Source organism: Raphanus sativus, chromosome 5 (genome assembly GCF_000801105.2).
Source record: "Raphanus sativus cultivar WK10039 chromosome 5, ASM80110v3, whole genome shotgun sequence".
Lineage (NCBI taxonomy): Eukaryota > Viridiplantae > Streptophyta > Magnoliopsida > Brassicales > Brassicaceae > Raphanus > Raphanus sativus.
Genome location: NC_079515.1, coordinates 24,334,513 through 24,355,235, shown reverse-complemented (window position 1 = coordinate 24,355,235; position 20,723 = coordinate 24,334,513). Strand labels below are relative to the sequence as shown.

Genomic DNA, 20,723 nt, shown 5'->3' with positions numbered 1-20,723 from the left:
GTCTTTGGATAAGAGCCAAAACCATGACAATTAGTAACATCGAGATCATCATGAAGATGTCTAGATCGTAGGAGCATCACCAGAATACACTGTTTGAAAGGATAATACAATCGCTTCTTCCATCGCCATAACCACCCAATAACAGCTTCTTTCTAACTGCACACTTGCACGTCACCTATGTCTATATTCTTGTCATCTCATATTATATACGAAATTCTTATACGACAACACAAAGAAACTTCGTTTTACAATTTTTTTTCAAAAAAAAAAAACAATTTTTTTTCAAAAATTTGAATTCTCATTCACACGGCACAGAAGCAAGTCCATGTAAAATGCTTTCAATCTCCTTAGCAGCAGCTTTCATCGTTGGCCGACTCTGCCTCGTCTCCTTCACACACCGCTCCGCAAGAACACCAAGCTCCTTCATACTCTCCATCTCCAACTCCGTCGCTCCTTTCAATATCACCGGATCAATCAACTCCGCCAATCTCCCTTCTCTCAACGCCTTCCTCAAAAACACCACAAGATTCACATCCTCCTCGTCCCGGTTAAAATCAATCGCCTTCTTACACGTCAAAAGCTCAAACAGCACCACACCGAAGCTGTACACGTCACTCTTATCCGTCAGCTGGAAGTTAAGATAGTACTCCGGATCCAAATACCCTAACGTCCCTTGCGCGCACGTCGTCACATGGCTCACATCGCTCACCCCTAGTCTCGATAACCCGAAGTCGGCGACCTTAACGTCGAGATTCTCGTCGAGGAGAATGTTGCTCAGCTTAACGTCTCTGTGGAATATCGGAGGCGAAGCCGACGAGTGGAGGTAAGCAAGTCCTTGCCCCGTCTGGTGAGCGATCACCAGGCGGCGCCTCCATGGTAAAGGATCGTACGTTGTTCTATTACAGTAGATGTGCTCGTGCAACGTTCCGTTAGGCACGTACTCGTAAACAAGAATCGGCATGTCCAACTCGATGCAGCATCCGAGGAGCTTCACGAGATTCTTGTGGCTTACTTGGCAGAGGATCTGAACCTCGTTGACGATCTGGTATATGCTCTTCTCGTTCCCAAGCTTGGCTCGTTTCACGGCGACCGTTGTCCCGTCGTCTAGATCTCCTTTGAAAACCTCCCCGAATCCGCCGAAGCCGAGGAGGTTGGATTTGGAGAAGCTGTTCGTGGCTTTGATGATTTCTTTGCCGGAGAAGATCCTGTCGAGTCCGGCGCTGTTTGTGCTCAGGAGGTGACGGTGGAGTTTCCTTATGCTCGCCCACGATTGGCTTCCGGCGACGATCCGATTCTGCTTCGAGATTATCATCTTCATTACGCCTCCGGCGATCAGTAAGGCGCCCACACCTCCGGCTAAACCTGTTCAATAACTAAACCGAATCAGTCCATATCATATACCAAAACGAACCGTACCGGCCTGAATCCGAGTTCTATTGTTTATCGAGTTAAATTTCTGAAACACAATTTTTTTTTGTAAACCAAAATTTCTGAAACACAATATCCCAACAAAACTCAAACCCGATCAGATTATAAAAATATTTTTTGATAAATTTTATAAGGTGATATAAAATATAACCTGAACCCAAAAAGTTATCAACCAAACTTTATAGCATGGAGAAAATTAGATTAAAATATCTAAATTAATATTTCAAATAAACATCTTAAATAATCCCTCCGTTTCGAATTAGATGTCATTTTAGAGTTAAATTTTCGTTTCAAAATAAGTATCGTTTTATGATTTCAATGCAAAATTTATTGATTTTTATTCTAAATTATTTTTCTATTGGTTGAAATCTGGTTAGATGTATCGGTAATGATGTTTTTCTAGTAAATATACAAAATTAAATGTTTTATTAATCTGTGTGTCGAAGTCTAGAACGACAAATAAAATGAAACGGAGGGAGTAATACATACGGTCTTACAATGTATAAAACCTAAATAAAATTTAGAAAGTTAAACACTGTGTTTCGATAATCGGACTGAATCGATTAGTTGAACTAGTTCATTTGTGACTATTTGATAAACCGTGTTCGATTTGTTTTACAATCTAAATTTAAGAAAAAGCAAAAAAAAACAGTGATTCCGATCATTTTAAAAACTTGACTCTAAAATCAACACATAATTAATATGTTTTAATTATTATGAAAATTTAATACTATATAATCAGTGTTTGACTATATTTATCTTAATATTTTTCTATTTATCTATACTTTCTTAAGCAAGATAGTTTAAAAAATTATTTTGGCTCTTAATTGTAAAAATAAATAAATACGACTAATCATTTGCGTGTTTATCAATTTCAATTTTCACTCGTTTATTGTATATATATATATAGTTAAATTTTTATTTATTGTTCTAGCTAATGAAAAAAACACAAAATACATCATATGCTGAACTATCTTTTGGTGGAGATATGGTAAATATATCTAATTTACAAAAAACAAAAAAAAAATCAAGTTTGATCGGTTGAACCGGTTTTATTTGTCAACCAGTATCTATTGTCTATACTGAGTCGGTATCCGGTCGGATTTTCGAAACATTGGTTAAACCGTACAAACTTGATCAGATGCCAAATTGATATCCAAATTAAAAGCCTATGTTTTGGTTTGCTTCTTCCTACATTTAGCTTCAACTAGAGTAATTTTTGTTTATCAATTACCCAACCGAATCTAACCCGTCGATAATCATGATTAGCATATGCAATTTGAGGACTTGATTTACCTCCGATTAAAGGTAAATTGCTCCGTCGCTTGCATTTCTTTCCGTTAGAGCACCTCTTACCTAAAATTAAAACAAAGATTAGTTTTGCATTTAGTAAAATGAAAACACAACTCAAATCTCAATAATCAAAGGCCATAATGCCATATAACAAAACCGAACCTCCACATACTGCGTTGACTGGGTCCCATTGTAAGCCTTTCTTGCATAAACATCTCTTGTGTCCTAAACTCTTTGGATCAACCGAACAAACCGAATTCACCAAATCCGTACAATCTCCCGGTATCTTACAAACCGGCTCTCTCGGAGCTTCCCATAGTATCTCCACGGCCTGTTCGCCCCATTTGCTAACCGGCATCGTCAGATCCAAATTCATAAAACTCTGATAAGCTGTACACTTATCTTCCCTAGCCCTATAAACTTTATAAGTATTAACCGATGCACCGGTCTTAAACCAGCAGCACGATGTCACTCCTCGGCACTTAGCTCGTGCCTCAGGATTCTCATTTAGAAACTTGTGGCACAAGCTATTATCTGAACAGTTGAAACCTTGAGAGAGGTAATCATCTCGAGCGACTTTCGTACAGTTCATGACTATAACTGTGTTGCTACTACTTACATTGAAAGGAAGGTTTGGGTCTAGCTGAATACCGTGGCTCTTGATATCGACTGATACACATGTGTTGGGTTCGAACCCTGGTGGAACGAGGACAAACCGTTGGCCTGAGGGGTCAATGAGTTTGATCGGATTGGTTGATCCGTTGAGGGTATCAAACCATAAGGAACCGCGGTTGTCACAACGGATCTTGTAATCCGGATCACCACAACCGGGTCCTGTGCTTAGCGGGTATGGAACTCGGGTGGAGCCACAGTTAGGGCATCGTTTGAAAGAGTCAGCAGTAGAAGAAAACGAGAGAAGTATGAGAAGAGTGAATGTGCTGAGAGAGAAGCAAGAGAGCAATGGAAACTCCATTTTTGTTTTATTATGGGCGGGTGCTTTCTCAGGGTGTGGAAGGTATGTATATTAGCTGTGTATTATGATTTCTATTTTTCCGTTAAAGAAGATTAGTTGTAACTTGTAAGTAATAACTTATAATCAATACTTGTTTTATTATCTTTTGTCATAGAGTAAAACGAATAGATCATTTCAATGTCCCGATTGCATCATGGTACATTAAAAGCTGCGTTCAGATATCTCGAATGGATACAAAATTCTGATTTGTTTACTTCTTAAAGAAATTCGTTCATGAGTAGACGACATGTGGAAGACGTTTTTTTATTGCATGCATGTATCTATGTACGTATTCATTTGTACGTTTGTATTTTTCGTGCGTGTATAATATTTTTCTTTTATTTGAAAGACCTCACAATACAATATGTGAAAGTACGATGATTTTATTATTTAAAACGTCAACTTCAGTAAATTGTGAGTGGGGAAAATCATATAGCTTATATAATCTTCAAAGATGAATCGTTCAATAAGAATGAACTGTTTTTACAAAAAAATAAAAATAATAATAAGAATGAACTGGTTGCGGATGTGCGTCGGAGCGTGTATTGATATGTAATATTCTTTTCAGATATCATTTAAAATTTAATCATAGTTGGCAAAATTTGTGAAAACTTTCTATTGCAACTGGATTGACCAAAATAAAAGCTTCGCTGGAACAACGAGACAAAACCTCCTGCGACGTGACATGAGTTCCGAGGTAAATATTTCTTTATACTTCTGTGATCAGTAGCCAACTGGCCAGTTATAAAGTATTTTAGTGCTAAATCAACCCAAGCATGTAATTTACTAAGCTAACCTTGGGTGAAATCATGTCCCGTAGTGGTAACTGGTAATGAGACTTTAGTAACCACACTCAGATAAAGCGTTCGGCTGTAACTCTAATATGCAATTCATATTCTTAAATGAAAGCTGCAATTCTAAAATGATCAACACACTAATTCACGACAGATATTCAAAAACACACTCTAGCTAGATATGAGAAAAATATATATACCCCTAAACAAGTGTACAACTTAGGGCATAACGTGCTTTGCAGGTGTTAGACGAAGAACAAATCAACCCTTTCTAAAAATTTTAAAATGCAATTCTTATAAATCGTTAGATCTCCAGAATCCTTAAAACGTCTGAAATAAGGTAGCAAAGTCTAACACATTATATACCGAAAAGGTAGCAAAGTCACAGATCTCTAGAATCCTTTGACATATAGAAACAGAATCTTAGATCCTTAATCACCAAACATAAGTAATCTTACTGACATTTGGCTGTCCATACCATCTATATTAAATGGAATCTCGTGCCCTCCAACATATAGTATTGCAATTATAGTGACACTCTTGTTTTGTTTTTCCCCTAGTTGTTACATTATATATTTAAGTAGGAAAGAAGTAATGGAAGGGCGTTACAGTTGTTTAATTTTTAATTTTGTAATCTTGTAATCATAACTTGATTCACATTCGATACATATGTATACTTGTCCTTGGATCTTGACTTTGTTTTGCAGTATACATATGCCATTTTGCTTCTCTACCTCCGCTTTCCTAAGCTACTTTGTGTATCTTTCCTTTCCATACACAAATTATTCTTAATATTATTATTTTTAAAAAGGGCATAATATGATCAGGTTTTAAATCCTGCAGAACTAATTGATTTTATGTTGGTTGGTTTTTATAAAAGAAAATATACGGATGGTCTACGCACACAGACGCACAGTTGATTGTCATTCCTGGACAAGCTGAAGGCGATATGTATGTATGAGTGGCTCACAGTCTTTGTGACTCCGTCGAATATCGAAGTGTCCAGATTATTCTGATTCTTGTTCCTTGGTTTTAAAGTGATTTCTTTGTAGTTAATTAAGATTGTTGTTTTCGATCCAATTGTTCAGATGATTGCTTTGAGTGCAAGTTAGCGTTCATGCTCTTTTACAGTTTTGGCGTATATGAAATTGTGACCTGGGATTTAACGAAATAGTTTGTTGAATAATTATTATTTGAGAATCTAATACTAAGATCACGGTTCTAGGGTTATTACATAAAAACTTGATTTCAACGAAAGTTTCTGATACAACGTTTTGAAACAAATTGCAATACTAATACAGCTACTTAGTGGTCATGCCACGGTTCCTTATCGCAGTTTACTCGCAACTTTAGACATGTACGACTTTAAAAACAACTAATCATATTTAGACAGTTAATAAATCAGTTTGATCATATTGTACATTTATTGATGGCATGACACGGTCACTGTCACAAAATTCAGTGGGATAAAACGTTGTTCTCATGAGTTTACTAAACAAAGATTTCCAAAGATAAAAATATTGAACAACCTACTAGTTTAACCACCTTTATATTCAGAAAGAAGGGATCATACTGGTCATATTACACTAAGCAATGTGTGAGTTAATATATATATCGCTCTTTTAAAACGATTACATAATGCACAGCGCTGTTCCCATTCTTGTTCATGCTGATTGCTGACAATCTATAAGAATTCAACTATCTCGCAATCATCCAAATAAGCCAAGGATTATGTCATACAAAACTGTTTTATTGTTATGTTGCGTAAATTAATTTACCTTCTGACAACACAATGCAAAGTTAAAACTCTGTCCCTTAAAACAAACATGAAGACAGGGAAGCTTGAATAAAACACATACATCAAAAATCATGTATGTACAGCTTTTGTAAAACCTATATAAGCATCTCTTTCACGAGACGTAAAACATGAAAATGTGTGCATTGTTGGATCTGGTGATTGGTTTGGGAAAACTCAAGTTAGTGTACAAAATTATAACTCAAAACCAAAACTCTTTCCAAATTTCTAATTTTTCAAAACCAAAAAATTATAACTCGAAAAAATAATTATAGGTTTGTTTTTAAGACATTAGAACTCAAAACTCTTTCTAGTGGTCATTGACTCTTATCTGTCAGTCCTGAACGAAATCTTATTTAAAAAATGGATGATAATTCAATTTTGTATCAACAACTTGCTAAGTTCTAACTAAATATGTTAAATTAATACTGTGCTATGCAAAAAAAAAAAAAGAACAATAGATATTTGCTTACTATCTTGTATTTGTGTTTCGTAAGATTTAAAACAAAATGCATAAATCTTAAATAATCATCTACATATAAGCATTCCTGGCAATAAACTATTGTGATACAAAAACGCATCAAAATCAGATACCATTACGCACATACAATGTTGGCTTAGGTGTAGTATTAACCTTGAACTTTCAAAAAAAATGCCAAAAAAACTTCAAACTCATATATAAGCAAGTAACTTCTACAGAATCTGTAACTTTTGATGTACCAGCAACACTGTCTGATTCCCTCTCACTGTATCTCTCCATCAATGTCATATGAGTCTTTATATGGAGTCTTGGCCGTAGCAGTACCAGCTGGATCCCAAGGCTTGTTAGTTGTAGTATACATAACCTGCTGTTCCATCTCTAGAACTGACAAAACTTCAGTACTATGTGGAACCAAATGTTAGATACAATCGTGAGTTTGAACTTATTAGTTTGTCCAAAACATTAATTTGGTGTGTTCTTTTCTTCTTCCATGAAGGAAATAAAGTATTTAGGAAAGATTTCTTTTGCGTCTATGTTCTCGATTTGGTTTTTTTTTGATGAAGATGAGTGTTTTTCAAAACGGCATCATATTGAACTAAACGGATGTTAATGAAAAGTTAACTGTTGACTTTATTTGAGTTTAAATGGTTGAGTCAACATTGATGTAAGATTAAAATGGTCAATTTTGAAAAGTTGATGATTTAAATTGCTTAAATACAAGTTTGAATTTTTTTGGCATTTTTTTGAAAGTTCGGGATTATTTTGGTAGTTTTCTCTATTAACAAATCAATTTCTAATCAAATCAAACCAAACGAACGAAAAAATATTCACATAATTACATATATACGTATTTGGTGATTAAACTTTTCACATAATTACGTACTTGGTGATTTCTTATAAGGATCTAGTCCTAGACGAAGCTCAAGATCTATCACTTCTGCACGTTGGGACAAAGCTTTTCGAAATAACCTAATTTTCTTCTCTTCTTCATCTCCCAAATAGTCTCCACTTTTATCATTGTCTTCTTTTCTTGTTGTACTTATCTTATCAACGAAGAAAGGCAGTTCAATCAAATCTTGCTGCTGGAACCGAGTTCTTGAACTGCTGCATATGGAGTCTTCACGATCTTCTTTTAGGTTCGCCTCCCGCAGCTTTGCCCTGTCTTTTCTATGGATGTTCATGTGCCCTCCTAAAGCTTGTGCGTTGGAGAAACCTCTCTCGCAAAAGTCGCATATGTAAGGTCTTGATTGTCCAGACCATGAATATGGTCGTCGAGCCAAGTATTTTCTATTCATTGGTGTATATGATCGAGAGTATATAAACGAATATCAAATACAAAGGGGTGTTTTGATTTGTGAAGATGTGTAAATTTGATTAATCACAAGGTAATGTTGGATAATGAGAACGGTTAGATATATAGTGTATACATTGTGAATCTGACCCTGGTCATTGTTTTTTTTTTTTTTCTTTGGACCCTGGTCATTGTTATATAAAAGTCTGTCGACTTTTAGATAGTGTATGTGATGATTGGTCATTTTATTGGCTTTAGTGTTTACATTTCGCCTTGGTATATAATACTAACATATCAACCGACAATAATTACTATATTGTTTAAAAATATTTAAGAAATGTTTTTCAATTTGGTTTGAGCTAAATGATAGTATGTATTAGTGTTGTTGATTTACCATTATTCGAGTTCAAATTCGGATAAGCCGACAGGATACATCTCATACGCTAAATGATGATGACGACGTTTCCTTGGTTAATAACTTGTTAACTTAAATATTATTTCACCTTTATACATCTCATATACGCGTAAGTCGTATAGTTTCCTTAAGCAAGATGCGAGAAACTATATACTGTATAGAACAATTCTGCAATAGTGTCTTGGAACTATCCAACAATTAACTGATATTGACAAACATTACAATCTCCAAAAGATTATATTAACTCCATGGTTAGAATGTGAAAAGGGTCATGCTTTGGAAGATTCGAAGAATAGTTCTAATTCGAACATTTCATTTGCCGACTTTTCAATGTTTGAGTTTCACATGTTTTCTTTATCTGCAACGCAAAGAAAAAGTGTCGGAATATGATTTTAGACGTCTTGATCATACTTAACTTAAATACTATTATCTATGACCAATACGGCAATACCATACCCAAGTTTTCAGAATATATAACATTGAGATATGAAGAATTTTAGTACGAGATTATCACCAAAAACTTGTTAACGGAAGATATAATAATACGATCACTACTATACGTTAACAACTTCGGAGTATCAACTTAATTTGAGATATACAACTCTACTAATGAATTTCCACCAATACCGTAGATAGATTCTCACTTGCGCAAAAGATAAACACATGATGGTATTATGTCACACTAAATCTACGAAACCTTGTATAGTTTATTTGAAACACTTAAAGAAATTATTTGAAAAAAAAACATTTACAAGAACTTTTGTTGGTTTATTTTATCTAATGGGTTAAAAACAAAATTTTAATCTGGGTAATTTTCTCTTTGATTTAACATACAAGCGTTGGGTCTGGCCTGGGCTTAAGTGCATTTTTTTTCCTTCTTCTCTTTCTTCTACATGATGTTATTTTTATTCTGATGCTCTACGGTTATGGCCTTGTGTAAAGGCACACCCCGCACACGCATATTAATTTATTCCAAACCGATTCATGGCAGGTCGTACAATTTCATGATTGTAATTCATGCATCCTACTATTACTAACCTCTTAAGACTCTAAGAAACTAGCATACAGTTGTCAATAATACAGCACAAAAAAATTACAAAAAATACAGCATAAAAACTACTAAAACGCATCTTTGCGCTTGCAGCAATGATGCAGCTAATGAGGTACCAACCGAGGCGGCGTTCATTGCCCCAAGCCTCCTCCTGGGCTTAAACTTGTCTTGGGCCTTCGAAAATTTTTGGAGGGTTCCCTTTAGAATGAAGCCCTACAATTTTTTAGTGTTTCAAAATAAAAGTGTTTCAAAAAAAAACACTACTAAAACGCCTATCGATAGAATGCACCTACCATGTCTAGAAATGTTACTATATTTTAAACCAAAACTTAAGTATCAGTTACAAAAATTAATGTTACTATACATTTCGAGTTTGTATACTTTTTGCTTAGAGATGTATGTTTCATGAATATCAGCCATGCATGTGGTCCGTCTTTAAGAGTGGGAAAATATACACATTAATCGTCTCTTAGGGACGGACCATTTTTTTGCAAATGATGAAGAAAGAAGAAGTATGTTAGATAAAACTACCCGGATTGAATGCTTGATCATAAATTCATAATAGTTTATGGCTTTATTATGTTTTGGTAAAATTACATGTGTGATACATGTATATGACATAGGCTTAACATGTGTGTATGAATTAATATATGTAAGTATGTTACTTGTGTATCTACAAATATAACTGTTTAGACCAGTACTACAATCCCAACAACATTTATATTATTTCTAGCAGTTTAGTAAGTATATTACTTCAACTGCGCGCAACATTCACACCACCTTTGATTAATCTTTTAATGCCATTCCATTCATGTCTGTCCTGGTTTTCTTGTGGTCCACCAAATCTGGGGGGATAGTCGGATATGTAATCTAATGACATCTTAAGAACTTTTGAATCAACACTGCATGGTGTTTGGCTAGTGAAACATTGGTCTTGATCCCAAAAAATTGGAATTCTTTGTCATGGATATATGTCCCTAAATTCTGAAAAAAAAGAATTATAATTTTCTTTTTTAAAATCTTTCAAATCCCCGTAATTTTAGATCCGCCAATGTTTCTCTCTTCGGTAATTGACTAATTGTATCTATTATTTTCGATTTTTTAAATCTTCTTTGTTTTGCTCTGTTTTATACTTCCGAGTCCGAACATAGTAATCAATTTGAGTCGGGATGGAACAAAATTAAAAGTCCAGAGAAACTTTTTTCTTTTTGGTCAAAATCCAAAGAAACTTTAAAAGATGGGATCATATCGTTAGACCGACCATCATATATGTATTTGACTGACACCAAAAAATCAACGGTCAAGATTGAATTGAGAAGTTCCTTCCTTCCAAGAGATAGTGGACAAGTTTTGACCACTTGTCCATTTAATTCATAACCATCACTATCATCGTCACTCCTTAAAGTCGTTGTTTTTTCTCTTTCCCTTCGTCTCGATTCCTTTTCTCACAAATCGCGTTTTCCTACACGTAAACGAGTTTTAAGATCACCAGAGTAGTTATTGATCATCTTTTTTCTACTGATAATAATTTTTAGACAATTTTATATAGATTAGAAAATGTTATAAGTTTATAACCAAAAAATTTTCAAAAGCATAAGCTGAATTTGATCGTGTAAAGAAAAACAGAAAAAAAAAAGAATTTGATCGTGTACAATATGTCATATTTGAGGGTAAATACAATATTACAATAGCACACTAGAAGTTCGGTTACATTTTTGTGTCAATGTATTCGTATTTGTATTCATGTTCTCAACACTACTCGAGAAAAGATATTTCATTCTTGTATTATTTTGGTGTTGGTCAAAGATATGTGACTAATACCATCATACCAACAACTAAACTACGACGTAACAATCAACAATATTTTGGTGTACGTGTGCGGATAAAAGCCCACGTTTTCATTAAAGTCACATGAATCTTACTCATCCCAAGGAGAAATGTCAAACAATAGTTTGTTATTGCATCACGAGTATCTTGTGGTATCTCTTTCACTTTTTTTTTTCCATTTATGATTATTATTAATGGATCTACAAGTCCAGGATACAAAGTCCAACCCAAAGAGAGAGACCCAAAAACATACACACATATATTAAAACGAAATGGTCCAACAATGGCCCCAACTACAAGGATCCAACACTGGCCCAAACCGATCATGTGATCGAATCAGTAGGCTTCCACGCGTTGAAACACGCGTCTGATTGAGAGGCACGAAGTGGACACGTGTTGAAGTCTCGCCAACCGAAGAACACGCGTCTTACCCCACCGCTTCGCCACCATCTAGAGTCTCCACCGGAGAACGCCGAACAAACGCCTCATCGGGACAATGAAACCATGCCGAAACTAATTGATTGCCGGCCCATTCAACTTCATCTTTTTCGCATGAACTCTGATAACGGAGAGCCTCATCGAGTCAATCTCGAGGTCTCATTCAGATTCACCGAAGTCACCAACTACTAGCCCTTTGCTTTCTTCACTGGACATCAAACCGCCTGAAGCGAAGCCACAACATCATTCGCCGAAAAGCCAGCCGTCCACCATGAAGAGGATGCGACGCCGGAGTCAAAGCCAGACGTCCACCACGAAGAGGATGTGACGCCGGAAGCTAGGAAAGACACAAAAAAAACAAAGATAAAAACGAGAAACAAAGAGAAGCCGGACCGACGAGGGCTAAGGGAACCCCTCCGTCGGCCGGAAAACACAGATCGCCGCGGTTGTGCTCTAGTGAGAAGGCGGAACTCTGTTTCTAGAAAAAGAAACTCTGTTTATATTCACTTCTTCTTTCTTCGATCCTTTTCTCTTTGAATTTTCTTCACTCTGCTGCATCTCTTTCACTTAAACAGGTAATATAATTGCGTACCAGTTTCATTTTATTATTGACCCATTAATCATTTCAAAGTATATCCTCAAATTCCCAGTATTTTAAAAATCCTTTAAAAATTACAGTCAATAATATTCAAAGAAGAATATAAGCAGAGGAATAATATTTTATGTTCTTAAAATATTTGTAATAAAAACAAAAATACATATACAGTTGAAACTCTATAAACTAATATTTGTAACTTAATAAACAACATAAATAATAAATTTTCCGGTTTCAAGTTGAACTAGTTGAAAATATGACACAATCGATAAACTAATAAGATATTAACTTTTTACAAAATCCTATGTCAATATACAGTTTCATTAAAACTATAAATTAATAATTTATATTTATATATATTTTATATAAGTATAAACCGACCATTATACTTTTTATTTTATATTCATAATAAAATTATTTTATATTTTTAATATTTAATATATTTTGATGAGATTTAATAAAATTATATTTAAAACCATATTTAAATTCTATGAATCAGATTTTATATACCAGATAACATAATAAAACTAATATAAACACCGAATTTCAAAAGAAAATTAATAAATATATACTAAAATTAATTATGTTTCTTATTTGAAAGAAATATCTTTTCAAATAGAAAAAGATATTTTTTGTAAATTAATAAATCTATAAATTAATAAAATACTGAAGTTTCAATATTTATTAATTTATAGGATTTTTACTTAATGTCAGCTTTTTTCATCTTAGAGGAGCAAACGATAGTTGCTCAAAAAAAAGGAGCAAACGATATATTCCACAGCAAATCTCAGCCTTTCTTTTTTCGCTTGTCTGTAATCTACACCTTCAAGCTAACATGTGTTCTGATATCTTGTCATTGTTTACACTATATTAGTTTTAGAAATGTCGAAAGAATAATATTTCTGTCGATATCCTGAAAGTCTTCGTCATTAGAGAATCTTCATAATATTAAAATAGATTATAGTATAGACCGTTTCTATTTTTGGTCAACGAGAGATGCTTTGGAAATTGTGGAGACCAAATCCAAATAAAACTCAAAAACTCAATTTTCTGAAAACAACGTTTCCAAGAATTTCTTCCTCAAATTTATTTTCCATTCACACTAGTCATCGAACTTCAGGTTTTATTTTCTCAAAGTGATTATCGTATTATGAACTGTTGAATAGTGAGTTTGGTATTATGTCTAAATAGGGCTGGGCATTTTATCCGTTAAATTTGATTTGATTCGTTATCCGTTGCTATTCGATTCGAAAATTCCGAATATCCGTAAGCTTTCGAAGCAAAGCAAATACTAAAATTCAATATCCGTCAAAATCGAAGCAAATCACAAATATTAAAATTTTGGGAAGCGAATATCCGATCCGATCCGTCAATATATAAATACATGTATATTTTGATTATATTTAAAGTTTTAAATGTATAAAATTATATAATTATTATTCTAATATATTATTTGATAGATTCTATTCATATTATTACTTATATAAAAGTATTATATAAAAGGAAGAGAAAATATTTACGATAATTATAATTTTTTTTTAAGTTTTGTGTTATTATAATTTTAACTAAGTTTAAAAATTTACAAAATATGAAGATTCATTGCTTTTTTTAATTTTTATCTTTTATATCATGCAAAAAATATATTTTACAAAACAAATTTGTATCAAATTTTTAAGATTATTTGTATTAATCAAAACAAATGAGAGATCCGTAAGTATCCGCGAATATCCGCAAATATCTATTTATTTTCCGGATATCCGTTTTTCCGAATATCCGTATTTTTCCGAAGCAAATCAAATCGAAAAATCAGATATCCGTAACATTCGAAGCAAATCACAAATACCTTCAAAAACCCGAATATCCGATCCGTGCCCAGGCCTATGTCTAAAGAACGACTAAAGGATGAGTAGGTTGGAAATCTCGTTTACAATAGAAATAAATCGACGTAAAAAGATGACATAAGAGCATCTTCAATTGTTTACTCTATTTTTAATTTTAAAATAGAATGACTTTATAATAGAAATAAAGTTTATTCTAATGGTACTTTATTTTTAGAGTAGAAAATAGAGTGATGAACAAAAAAATAACTTACTACTCCCTCTGTTTCATAATAAGTGTCACTCTAAGCTCATTTTCTTGTTACACAAAGAGTGTCACTTTACAATTCCAATGTAAATTATACTAACTTTCAACTGAAAATTAATTGCAAACTGCATTGATTTTATAAATAATTTTATTTATCTAAAATACTATTGGTCAAAGAGGTATAATTAATTACAATTTACATATATTTTAACAACTTTCTTAATCTGTGTGAAAAATGTCACAACGACACTCTTTAAGAAACGGAGGGAGTATATATTTAGAGTAAACTTATTTTCCACTCTATTATAGAGTGAGAAATAGAGTACTATTAGAATATTTTTTACTCTAAACTCTGTTTTAGCGTAAAAAATAGAGTGAAATTGAAGATGTCCTAACAAATGTGACGAGCTCGATATTAGAATCAAGTTCGCTTTTACAAAACGTTATTGAAATCGTTAAGTTATTTATATTCTCTTTTCTCAAAAGAAAAATCGGTCATTTATTTGGTTAACAAAAATCTTCTTTTATAGCCAAAAATACTCTAAATGAAATAAAAGATAGCTGTTTATATTAGTACCGTTTAAGATTTTTCACACGAATTAATTTTTTTATTATTAAATTTACTGTTTTACTCAAATTTACTGTTTTACTCCTATTTAATGTAATTTTTGTAAGTTTTTATTAATTAATAAATTAAATATAAAGATAAAAATTGGAAAATTTATGTAAAATATATATTGGAAATATAAAACGATATTTATAAAGAAACAAAAGTTAAAACTAAAACTATACTTATATAAAACGAAAGGAGTACATTCTATCTTTCTCAGAATATTCATATATTCGCTGCAATGCAGATTTAGCTCATCCCATCCATAAACATTAATTGTGAACCATTGTATCATCCATACTTCTTTTACCGGTTAAAACAAATGTCATTTTCTTCTTTTCAATCAAAGATCCACTTGTTGTTTAAAGATTTTCTGGTGAATAAAATTTTACATTAGTCCAAAAAATAAAAATAAAACAAATGTCATAAGGCACGGATTCGGGCTCGTCACGTTTCTTCTGTTACTTACGCTCTTTAACGAGCTAGGCTTGAATCGTTTGTTAGACTTTTTTTAATTTAAGTGAAACCTGATCGGAAATTGATGGAAGTGGGATTGCGAGGGCGTTTGATACGGTCAAGTGGGATTTTGTTTTCAGCTGTCTAAGGAGTATTGAAGTCCCTGAGATTTTTATAAGGTGGATAGAAGCTTGTATATGTACTCCAACGTATACGGTCGGCTATAATGGCTTAGTTCATCGATACTTTAAAGGGAAAAGGGGTCTTCGTCAAGGTGATCCCCTCTCGCCTTACCTATTTGTGATAGTGATGAACTGTCTCTCTGCCATGCTCAACTCTGCAGCCTCCTCGGATGCACTGAAATTCCATCCTAAGTGTGAAAAAGCAGGGTTAACTCATCTGAGCTTTGCGGATGACCTCCTTATCTTTGTTGATGGTTCAGTGGAGTCTGTGCAGTGTGTTCTTCAGGTGCTCCATCAGTTTCAGGAAGTCTCAAGTCTTGCTATTAGCCGAACTAAGACTAGCTTCTTCACCTCTGCAGTCTCTCAAGAAGTTACCGACACCATAGATGTGTCCACTGGTTTATCTCAGGGCTCTTTACCAATCAGTTACCTTGGTGTTCCACTTTGCACTAAAAAGCTAACGCTTGCAAATTGTGAACCTCTACTTCAACAGATAAAAAGTAAAATCACTTCTTGGTCCGCACGTTCTCTATCTTATGCTGGGAGACTGTTGCTCCTTACAACTGTAGTGGCTGGAATAAATAATTTTTGGTGCTCTACCTTCACATTACCAAAGAGCTGCATTGGAAAGATAAATTCTATGTGTAGTTCGTTTCTCTGGAAAGGCTCAGTAGAAGGACGTCACTCAGCTAAAGTTGCTTGGGAAACAATTACGAAGCCGAAGTCAGAGGGTGGATTGGGGATAAGGAACCTGGTGATCTGGAATAAAGCATGTATGCTGAGGCTGGTATGGATGTTATTTTCACAGGCCGGTTCAATATGGGTTGCAGGGTATAGGGAGGAAATTCTTGGAGGCTCATTAGCCAATTTCTGGACAACAAAGAAGAAAAACAACTACTCTTGGATGGCTAATAAAATCCTCAAAGCCAAGGACTCTATCTACAGTTGGGTAAAGTTGAGAGTGGGAAATGGCTCTACCTGTCGCTTTTGGTGGGATAATTGGTCTCCTTATGGGAAACTCTTGGATTTCTTAAATGAAGGAAACATAACTAGACTGGGTATACCTTTGGATACTCGCTTGGAGGACCTATTTGTGGATGGTGCCTGGAATCTGCCACCAGCAAGAACAGAGAATCAAGTGCTTCTTCATGCCTACCTAACAACCTTATCTCTCACTGATGATGAAGACTCTTATGTGTGGGAGATAAATGGAGTTGTTATTACCAAGTTCTTTACTGGTTTCTTCTATGACTGTCTCAGGGAAGCTACTACCCCCCTACTATGGGTGAAATCGGTTTGGAATAAAGGAGGCATCCCGCGCCATAGCTTTCTATGTTGGCTCTTCTACCTCAACAGATGCCCAACAAAAGATAGAATGATTCAATGGGGCATAAATACTGATCCATCATGTCTTCTTTGCCAGGCTGCACCAGAAATAAGGGATCATCTCTTCTATCGGTGTAGCTACTCTTGGAACCTATGGCAACAGGTTGCACAGAGGTGTCAGTTCTTACCATCGCAGGATTGGAATCAGACTATGATCGATCTCCAAGCTCTTCCTGCTAAGGGGTTCTCCACTCAACTGATTCTACTTGCTTGGCAGTGCACAATGTGCTATCTTTGGATGGAGAGAAACAACAGACTGCACAACTCCTCGTTTAGGTCTTGTGATTCACTGTTCTTACAAATTGACTCCACTATCAGGAACCGGATTGCTAGTAGAAGAGATCAAAACACAAAGAACTCCTCTAGGATGCTGCAACTTTGGTTCTCTACTGATCATCACACCCTGTGTTCTCAATCCTAAGGCTTCATGTTGATGAGTCCTATATCCCCACTTGTTTTCAGCATACTGGCGTTTTTTCATGTTCTGATCTATTTTACTGCTGTGTGTTCTCTTAACATGCTGCTTTCTTGGTTCCTTAAAATCAAAACACTGCCTAAAGGCTTGTATCTTTTCTTTATCTAATATAATGCATAGAAGGCTCTTTTCAAAAAAAGAAAAAATTGATGGAAGTGCGAAACTCACTTTCAGCATAGACCTCTATATATTAAAACATAAAACAGTGAAATTCACTTATACCAAAATAATTTTTTTTATACTAGTTTATACCATCTTCAATACAAAACTATATTATCAACTAACCAAAAAGAAATCCTGCAGATAATAAGATAAGTTCTCAAAATCAGAAATGCGAATTTGTTGTCTTTATGTATGGTCAATAAACATATGACCCTAAGCTTGGACTTAAATTCCAATTTCATTGTCACCGGAAAAACTAAAGTTATCAACATCAAACCGATCGACCATTTTGACTATTATTACTATTACAAAGAACCCTACAAAGAATGGCAGCCACGTGCAGACAAACTGGACTTTCATGTAGTAGTCAAAATCAAAGTGATGGGGTGTTAGATAGTCCTCACGAAAACGAATATTAATAAATAATCAATAGTATGCCATTAAATATCATTTAACTCGAGCTTTATTATCTTGATCAGTACTCCACAACCTACCTCTGACACCTTTTATTCAATCACGGGCGTGATTTTCTTTATTGTTTCACACATCGTCTTCAAAAACTGAGCAAGACTAAACCGGAAGTAACCGGAAGCAACCATGTTCATCAAACTCATATTCTTCTGTCTCCTCCTCCTCCTCTCTCAAACCTCGAGATCTTCTTCTCAGATCCTCACCTACAATGGCTTCAACCCTCCGACAGACATCTCCCTCCAAGGCCTCGCCACAGTAACACCCAACGGTCTCCTAAAGCTAACCAACACAACCGTACAAAAAACCGGGCACGCCTTCTACACCAAACCGATCCGGTTCAAAGAATCATCATCACCAAACGCCACCGTCTCTTCCTTCTCCACCACCTTCGTCTTCGCCATATACTCCCAGATCCCAACTCTGAGCGGCCACGGGATCGCTTTCGTCGTAGCTCCGTCCCCGGGTCTCCCTTCCGCTCTTCCCAGCCAGTACATCGGCCTCTTCAACAGCTCCAACAACGGCAACGACACGAACCACGTCTTCGCAGTGGAGTTCGACACGATCCAGAGCAACGAGTTCGGAGATCCGAACGATAACCACGTCGGAATCGACATCAACGGGTTAAGATCGGTCAAGTACTCGACAGCTGGATACTGGGACAACAAAAACTCGTTTCAGAATCTGAACTTGATCAGCCGCAAACTGATGCAGGTTTGGATCAGTTACGACAGTCTCGGTAATAGAATCGATGTCACCATGTCTCCGTACGGTTCCGACAAGCCTAGTAAACCGCTCGTCACTCACGTAACGGATCTCTCTTCCGTTCTACTTCAAGACATGTACGTAGGTTTCGCCTCCGCGACCGGCTCGGTGATCTCGGAGCATTACGTCGCCGGATGGAGTTTCCGGTTAAACGGAGAAGCTCCTCCGCTGACGTCGTCGAACCTCCCGAAGCTTCCTCGCTTCCAGCCGAAGCGAGTCTCGGACTTCTACAAGATCGGCGCGCCGCTGATCTCCCTGTTTCTGATCTTCTCCGTGATCTCCCTCGCCTTCTACGTGGCGAGGAGGAGGAAGAAGTTTGAGGAAGAGCTCGACGACTGGGAGACGGAGTTCGGCAAGAACCGGTTTAGATTCAAGGAGCTTTACCACGCGACGAAAGGGTTCAAGGAGAAGGATCTCCTCGGCTCGGGAGGGTTCGGGAGAGTTTACAGAGGGATACTCCCCACGTCGAAGCTCGAAGTCGCTGTGAAGAGAGTCTCGCACGACTCGAAACAAGGTATGAAAGAGTTCGTGGCGGAGATCGTGAGTATCGGGAGGATGAGTCATCGGAACTTGGTGCCTTTGTTGGGGTACTGTCGTAGGAGAGGAGAGCTTCTTCTCGTTTACGATTACATGCCCAACGGGAGCTTGGACAAGTATCTATACAACAATCCGGAGAGGACGTTGGACTGGAGGCAGAGGTGTAAGATCGTCAAAGGAGTTGCCTCTGGATTGTTCTATCTCCACGAGGAGTGGGAACAGGTGGTTATCCACCGTGACGTGAAAGCTAGTAACGTTTTGTTAGACGCTGACTTCAACGGTAGACTCGGGGATTTCGGGTTGGCCCGGTTGTATGATCACGGGTCGGATCCTCAGACAACTCACGTCGTTGGTACGTTGGGTTACCTAGCACCTGAACATTCTCGTACGGGACGCGCCACGACCGCTACCGATGTCTATGCGTTTGGCGCGTTTCTTCTAGAAGTTGTTTCGGGTAGGAGACCCATCGAGCTACACAGCGAGAGCGATGATACGTTCTTGCTCGTGGAGTGGGTTTTCGGTTTGTGGGTTAGAGGGAACATAATGGAAGCAAAAGATCCGAATCTTGGGTGTGATGATCGGTACGATCTCGAAGAGGTTGAAATGGTTTTGAAGCTCGGTCTGTTGTGTTCTCACTCGGACCCTCGGGCTAGGCCGAGTATGAGGCTGGTGTTACAGTATCTGAGAGGAGACGTGAGCTTGCCGGAACTGACGCCGTTGGATTTGTCGGCGGGGAATGGGATGAGCTTGGGAGGGAGAGACGGTTTTAGCGGTATAGCCATGTCGTATTCTTCCTCGGTGTTTAGAGGGTTTACTGGTGTGTCTTCGATCGCTGATTCACTACTCTCTGGTGGGAGGTGATTGATGATGTTACAACCACATTAGCAACGTATGATGATGCTCTTGCTTTATTTATTTATATTTTTTTATGAATGTATATACAGTTTTGCGTAGATGTAAGATTTTCTTACGAGAACTTTGATTATATATAAGATTATGATTGTTATAAATTGATGAGAGTTTAAGAATTTGAAGGAATGCTATTGACTCAGATTACAATATGCATTGACTTAAATTAATACTAATATGGAAGAATATATAAAGAGCTAAATTTTATTTTCTAGGTAAAATAATTTCTCGATTTTCCAAATTCTTTTTTGATTTTATGTGTCTATAA

General features: G+C 36.0%; 3 protein-coding genes across 3 annotated transcripts; 1 reads left to right on the top strand and 2 right to left on the bottom strand.

Moving 5' to 3' along the window:
• Positions 1–43: 43 nt before the first annotated feature.
• Positions 44–3,694, bottom strand: LOC108860293 (wall-associated receptor kinase-like 15). Its single transcript, XM_018634192.2, has 3 exons — positions 2,879–3,694; positions 2,725–2,779; positions 44–1,362 (listed from the first exon to the last, which is right to left on the bottom strand). Exons 1-3 carry the CDS (start codon positions 3,692–3,694, stop codon positions 299–301), a joined length of 1,935 nt encoding a protein of 644 aa, XP_018489694.1. The 3' UTR covers positions 44–298.
• Positions 3,695–7,644: 3,950 nt separating this feature from the next.
• On the bottom strand, positions 7,645–8,098 carry LOC108861154 (transcriptional regulator TAC1). Its single transcript, XM_018634981.2, has one exon. It carries the CDS (start codon positions 8,096–8,098, stop codon positions 7,679–7,681), a length of 420 nt encoding a protein of 139 aa, XP_018490483.1. The 3' UTR covers positions 7,645–7,678.
• A 10,144-nt stretch (positions 8,099–18,242) lies between these two features.
• Positions 18,243–20,572, top strand: LOC108856244 (L-type lectin-domain containing receptor kinase IV.2). Its single transcript, XM_018630008.2, has one exon. The coding sequence runs from the start codon at positions 18,374–18,376 to the stop codon at positions 20,405–20,407; it is 2,034 nt and encodes a 677-aa protein (XP_018485510.1). The 5' UTR covers positions 18,243–18,373; the 3' UTR covers positions 20,408–20,572.
• Positions 20,573–20,723: the final 151 nt, after the last annotated feature.

Coding starts and splice junctions, on each gene's coding strand:
- LOC108856244 (XM_018630008.2), top strand. CDS start 18,374: ATGTTCATCAAACTCATATTCTTCTGTCTCCTCCTCCTCCTCTCTCAA.
- LOC108861154 (XM_018634981.2), bottom strand. CDS start 8,098: ATGAATAGAAAATACTTGGCTCGACGACCATATTCATGGTCTGGACAA.
- LOC108860293 (XM_018634192.2), bottom strand. CDS start 3,694: ATGGAGTTTCCATTGCTCTCTTGCTTCTCTCTCAGCACATTCACTCTT. Junction 2,780..2,878: donor ACGCAGTATGTGGAGGTTCG/GTTTTGTTATAT, acceptor ATTTTAGGTAAG/AGGTGCTCTAACGGAAAGAA. Junction 1,363..2,724: donor CAATTTACCTTTAATCGGAG/GTAAATCAAGTC, acceptor GTTATTGAACAG/GTTTAGCCGGAGGTGTGGGC.